Here is a 6,764-nt window from a genome sequence, read left to right as displayed (position 1 = left end):
CATCCCCCTCAACAAGGTTAGGATCATGAGTGGGGTGAGGGGTGGGTGGAGAAGAAACCTTTGAAGCCGTTCTTCTTATTATTTTGTCATTTTTTTCCCCAGATGGAGAAAATCTTTTAAACTTTTCTGCAAAGGCATGGACGGATTGACTTCCTTGAGAAGTATTGTGGAATTGTTGAAGTCTATTTAGATCTGCTAGCAATAAAACACCCCATCCTCCTTTTCTTTTCAGACATGGAGGAGTTAGCTAGAGAGAGCATCAGCTTGCTAGCTAAGCCATCTCTGGAGTCTGATAGCCCCCAACTTTCCTCATTTGGTGCCATCTTCATCTTGCTAAAATCTGCCCTTGGAGCAGGGCTCCTGAATTTCCCCTGGGCCTTCAATAAAGCTGGCGGAATGGCCCAAGCAATCTCCGTGGAGCTGGTAAGTGCCAACGGAAAGCTCTCCAGACCTCTTGTAGATTGGACTACCTGAGACCTCTTGTACATTGGACTACCTGAGACCTCTTGTACATTGGACTACCCGAGGCCTCTTGTAGATTGGACTACCTGAGACCTCTTGTACATTAGACCACCTGAGACCTCTTGTACATTGGACTACCTGAGACCTCTTGTACATTAGACTACCTGAGGCCTCTTGTAGATTGGACTACCTGAGACCTCTTGTAGATTGGACTACCTGAGACCTCTTGTACATTAGACATAAAAATTTAGGCCTTAACACATTTTATTAACTTTCCTGTAAAAAAAATATCCATATATTTGAACTTCAAGGAGGATTGGGCTACCTATTTCTTTTGGTGGAAAACTGTTTTGTAATATTCAGCCAATGCCAAAATCATGGAGGGCTGAGTTCTGATGGACACTGTTGTCTGAGAGCTACAAAGCAAGCAAGAACCGGCCAACTTCTCTAACATCTAAAGAAAAAGATGAACTTGTCAGCCCTGAAGGATGAAGCATACTTTCAAGCCAGTTGTTATCATTTATCAGAAGCTATTTATCTGAGCTGTTGTGAAGATGAAAATTGGAGCCAAGGTTTATTTTTCAGCTCTTCCTTCAGGAGCTGAGGTTAAAAATAGCTTACTAATTTATTGCATAGCAATTTGTCTTGGGGAGAAAATTTGTCTTGCTTTTTCTTTCCTTACAAGTCCTAAGGAGGAATTTCCTGACAGTGAGAACAATTAATGAGTGGAATGGCTTCCCTCCAGGAGTTGTGGGTGCTCCATTGCTGGAGGTCTTCAAGAGAAAGACTGGATTTGTTCATGATGCAATAAGGTCTTCTTCCTTGGGCAGGGCGCTGGATTAGAAGACCTTCAAGGTCTCTTCCAGCCCTAAGATTCTATGACATTATAAGTAAGCTATGACATTAATTTCACTTTTTGTTCATCTTGTAGGAACTAGGCCCTAGGACTAATGGAAAATCCAAAGCAGCAGTAGTTTCAATTTGATCCCTCTTAAGGATGAAGATTTGGTTTGCATCACATTCCAAGACTAAGAGGGATTTATGATCTGGTGTTTTGAGGAAACCTGGTCATGGACTTAATTTGTTGGGCGAACCAGGCTTTCATGTTAATGTGGATGATTTGGGCATAACATGGAATGTAAATGTGGACAATATGTTGGGCTAACCTGGATTTAGCATGTTGTGTGAACTTAGTCTAATGCAGTGTTTCTCAACCTTGGCGATTTTAAGATGCATGGACTTCAACTCCCAGAATCCCCCAGTCACCCATGCTGGCTGGGGAATTCTGGGAGTTGAAGTCCCTGCATCTTAAAGTTGCCAAGGTTGAGAAACACTGGTCTAATGTATCAGGTGGATGGGTCAATGGTAAGAGGTCCGCCATGTACCTTCTGTAGAAATGCAAGTAGTGGCTACTCAAGATAATTCTTAGAGACTCTCCTCCTTAGCCTTCAGCACCATGGACAGGGGCACGCTTCACTCCCTTGTTTTCAATTGGCTTCTACAATACTTGTCTTCAGTGTCATGTTCTTTTGTCTCTCCTGGCAGGGATCTTTGATATTCCTCATTAGCGGCCTAGTAATCTTGGGTTACGCTGCTTCTATCAGCACTCAGACAACCTACCAAGGTGTGGTGAGAGAAATCTGTGGGTCAGCTGTGGGCAAGCTTTGCGAAGTGTGCTTCATCTTGAACCTCTTCATGATCTCCGTGGCCTTCCTCAAAGTTATGGGAGATCAACTAGAAAAACGTGAGACCTGGGTTTCAGAAAAGAATTCCTTTGGGAATTGCTAACTCTGCTTTGGTGCTCGCTAGTCTTCTTTGGCTGGGTGAGGTGGTGGGGATGGTAGAAGAGGTGACCTAATTTTTTTCAGGAGGAAAAAAAATACCCACTCATGAAGTTGGTATTAAACCATGGCCATCTCCTTCACGGTGGCTGTTCTGTGAAAGTCCTGAATCAAAGTAAGATTCCATGGGAGCAACTGAAATAATCAGCGATTGAAGGACTTCAATTCCAACAGTCAAAATACTAACCATAAAAGAGGATACCTCGACTTACGGCTATATTTGAGCCTGCAATCACAATCGTAGGTCATGACCATTTTTAACTGGGTCATGATATGACCACGTGAGATTTTAGTACCCTTTTTTGCAGTGGTCATTAAGCAAAGCTATTGTTCTCTAGGGAGCATTTTTCCCAGAAAACTGGAAGTAAACACCAGTTATCCCCCCCGAAAAAAAGGCCCAACATAAATCAGTGTCATGCGACTGCAGTATGCTGCAAAAGGCCCAAAAAGCTGGCCCGTTGTTGAGTGCCCAAAATGTGGACACATGACTGGGGTGGGGGAGCCCAAGTCAGGGCTTTGAATCAGGGTCCCAAATGCCATTTTTCACGATCTGTTGTGACTTAGAATGATCGTGAAGTGATTGGTCTCCCTGTAGATTACAAAAAAAACGAAGCGGCATAAGACTTTTCCTATGGAAACAAGTCTAAGTGTTCGGAAGCCTATGTAAGGACGGAAGAAGATTGTGACTCGAAAAAGGTTGAGAGAAGGTCATACACTAAGAAGGAGGGAGTTACTTTGAGACTTACCTCTGGTAAAAGTGGTCGGGACCAAATAACTGGTCGCGAAGTGGAACAGATGGAACACGGAGGACCAATAAAAGGGTCTCTCCATCCCAAGACAAATTGGCTTCCAAAAATATACAAGGTAAGAAAGAGTTCAGAGGGTCCAGTTTTGGAACTGGGTGTGCCGGAGATTAAGTCTCACCCCGACTTGGATCTGATTTATATCCTGGATATGTTTGGGGAGGAAGTGAAACAGAATATAGGTTTTACCCTGGTGGGACAGAGCAAGATGCAAAACAAGAACACAGAATGTAGAATGACAGGGTTGGAAGGCACCTTAAAGATCTTCTAGTCCAGGGGTCCTCAAACTTGTCCACTTTAAGACTTGTGGACTTCAATTCCTAGAATTGCTGGCTGGGGAATTCTGGGAGTTGAAGTCCACAAGACTTAAAGTGGACAAGTTTTGAGACCCCTGACTTAATGACTGCTGCAAAAAAGATAATATAATTGGATTGGTCACATGAGTGTTTTACGATTGTCAAACCTACGACCTTAATGGGCAGGCTCCATTATAGTCATATAACATATAATAAAATAACAGAGTTGAAAGGGACCTCGGAGGTCTTCTAGTCCAACCCCCTGCTCAAGCAAGAGACCCTTTACCATCCCAGACAAATGGCTGTCCAGTCTCTTCTTAAAAACCTCCAGTGTTGGAGCATCCACAACTTCTGGAGGCAACTTCTGTTCCATTGATGAATGGTTCTCATTGACAGGAAATTTGTCCTTAGTTCTAGGCTGATTCTCTTGAGGACTAGCTGCAGAATATTTTGCACCTTTTGTCCAATTTTGCTCTTTCTGCGCATATTTTCCAGTATCCTTGGCACTTTAGCTGCCTGTTACCTGATGGTGGTCATTGTGCTGAAGTATTACCTCAAAACAGATCACGCTGTTAAGCAGGAGCATCCCCATTCTGCTAAGTAAGTATGGATATAGAGTGAATGGTATGTCAAGGAAAACAGATTTATACCCTCACCACTAGCCACTGCTTTTCTGTTCTTCTAAATAAAATCTGCCTGACCAATATAGAATAGAATAGAATAGAATAGAATAGAATAGAATAGAATATGGAATTAGAGTAGAATAGAATAGAATAGAATAGAATAGAATAGAATAGAATAGAATAGAATAGAATAGAATATGGAATTAGAGTAGAGTAGAATGGAATGGAATGGAATAGAATAGAATAGAATAGAATAGAATAGAATAGAATAGAATATGGAATTAGAGCAGAGGAGAGTAGAATAGAATAGAATAGAATAGAATAGAATAGAATAGAATAGAATAGAATATGGAATTAGAGTACAGTAGAATGGAATGGAATGGAATAGAATAGAATAGAATAGAATAGAATAGAATAGAATAGAATATGGAATTAGAGCAGAGGAGAGTAGAATAGAATAGAATAGAATAGAATAGAATAGAATAGAATAGAATAGAATAGAATAGAATATGGAATTAGAGCAGAGGAGAGTAGAGTAGAATAGAATAGAATAGAATAGAATAGAATAGAATAGAATAGAATACGGGAAGGGTGGCAAAGATGGACGTTCTTTTATTTACTTCTTTTTTTATTAAATGTCTATGCTGCCCATCTCACCATCAAGTGACATTAAGCAGCTTACAAGACAAAAACAGCAATGCAAACATTAAAATGATAAATATTAACATTAAAACTAGATAGCTCTAAGGAAGGAGCCAATATACAATGGGGTGGCGATGGATTCTTTAAAAACCCTTCAGGAGATTTTCCTACCTAGACAGCAAATACATTGTGACTGTCTGGCCATTTCCATGTAGAGTAATGTCTGGCACCTTCATATGCATGTCCATGTTTTGTGTTTTCCATCACACAGTTCTTGGGCCTCCATGTTCAGCGTTGTCCCGACCATCTGTTTTGGGTTTCAGGTAATAAAGTGAATATTTTTCTCTTCTTTTCTTAAGGGGCGAAGGAGTTATGGAGGTTGACTTTGTCCCTCCTTGTTGCAAAAGGATACTTGAATTCATATGTATTTCTGAGGATGCAATAACCTGGGCGTAGCTATCACCCTTTTACCATCAGGAGAAAAACAGTCATTGATTCCCCATTCCTTGTTTACATCAAAATCAAGAAACTGAGAACTTTGCAATAGTGGCAAATATCTGTAATTCGGGTGTAGGATGAGGGTGAAGCTTCGTTCTCCGAGCTCCTGGGAAACAGATTGAAAAGCCTAACGTACAAAGCATACTTATGAAGCAAGCCATCACCCAGATTTCTTATAGGCTGCCAGGAGCTGCTTAATAATGACCGCAGAAATACCCCCAGCAAAGTGGCCAATTTTTCAGCAGCACGTAGTGTTCTGTGGCAGAAGCTCCCTCTTAATCAAAACCTCACCATTTTTATGAAAATCTGGCACTATGATCTCATGGCCTTGTTGCAGACAAAGGACTGCAAGACCTGACCTTGACTGGCTGGCATATGAGTCTAGGGTAGGCAACCTTGGCTCTTTTATGACTGGTGGACTTCAACTCCCAGAATTCCTGAGCCAGCATGGCTCAGCTTGGAAACCTCTCCCTTTCCCCTCAGCATGGCTGGCTCAGGAATTCTGGGAGTTGAAGTCCATGAGTCATAAAAGAGCCAAGGGTTGCCTACTCCTGGCCTAGGATATGAATACAAAATCTGAGACTTTCACAGCTTTGAAACTACATAAAGATTCCCCCCTTGTCCTTTGTTCCGCAAGCAAGACTGAAAAATGAGCAAGCTAGATTTCAGAACAAACTCTAAACTTCTAGATTTTTCTTAATATGAAGGAGACATCAAAATACGTCACTAACTCCTCACCATAACAATGACTTTCTGGATTGCCCATAGTGGCAGGGCTGGTCCCTTGACTGTAGGAATGTATATCTGCAGCTTTATGGATGTGAAGCGAAGAAGACGTCCAAGCAAGCACTAGGCAAGCACTGCATTATATATTGTATATTCAAGTCCTCTTTGTCTTCCAGTGTCATGAAGCCTGTGTGGCCATCTACTGCAGCCTGAGCGATAAGAGGCTGTCCCACTGGGTGGTGGTGTCTGTGATGTCCATGCTCTTCTGCTTGTTGATCTACTCCATGACAGGTATCTTCCTCTTCACGTTCTCCATCAGAAGAGAATTTTCACACCCTCAGAAGGTGCTAATAAAGGAGAACATTTGCAGCTCAGGGTTGAAATGAGGGGTCCTTGATGCTCTCTGAGCTTACTTGTTTCCTTGCAGATGTTACCATTGCTATCAGTGCTAGAAGGGAGGAGGAGGAGGAGGAGGAATAATGTGGAATCCTTGATGCTCTCTGAGCTTAGTTGTTTCCTTGCAGATATTTCATTACTATTACTATCAGTGCTAGAAGGGAGGAGGAGGAGGAGGAGGAGGAGGAGGAGGAGGAGGAGAGGACTGTGGAGTTCTTGCTGCTTTCTGAACTTAGTTGTTTTCTTGCAGACATTTCATTACCCAGGCTAAGTCACATCATACGGGTCTGGATGGGGAGGAACAGACTCAGACTCAACCCTTCCAAGACCGAGTGGCTGTGGTTGCCGGCGCCCCGGCATAGTCAGCTGATTCCATCGCTGTCTATAGGGGGCGAAACTTTGGCCCCCTCAGAGAGGGCACGCAACTTGGGTGTCCTCCTGGATCCACGGCTGACACTGGAAGATCATTTGTCGGCC

The 6,764-nt window shown here is 42.5% G+C and overlaps 1 protein-coding gene across 1 annotated transcript in view; it reads left to right on the top strand.

The window, feature by feature from the left end:
- Positions 1-234: 234 nt before the first annotated feature.
- The window catches only part of SLC38A8 (solute carrier family 38 member 8), a 9,853-nt gene continuing 3,323 nt past the window's right edge, over positions 235-6,764 (top strand). The window contains exons 1-6 of the mRNA XM_015822938.1: positions 235-423; positions 2,008-2,217; positions 3,124-3,167; positions 3,898-4,002; positions 4,939-4,990; positions 6,068-6,182. Coding sequence (XP_015678424.1) covers positions 235-423; positions 2,008-2,217; positions 3,124-3,167; positions 3,898-4,002; positions 4,939-4,990; positions 6,068-6,182 — 715 coding nt within the window. The remainder of the gene's footprint in view (positions 424-2,007; positions 2,218-3,123; positions 3,168-3,897; positions 4,003-4,938; positions 4,991-6,067; positions 6,183-6,764) is intronic.

This window comes from Protobothrops mucrosquamatus, unplaced genomic scaffold (assembly GCF_001527695.2).
Source record: "Protobothrops mucrosquamatus isolate PMUCROS unplaced genomic scaffold, P.Mucros_1.0 scaffold1729, whole genome shotgun sequence".
NCBI lineage: Eukaryota > Metazoa > Chordata > Lepidosauria > Squamata > Viperidae > Protobothrops > Protobothrops mucrosquamatus.
The sequence above is the reverse complement of the archived record's forward strand: the minus strand, read 5'-3'. Positions and strand labels throughout refer to the sequence as shown.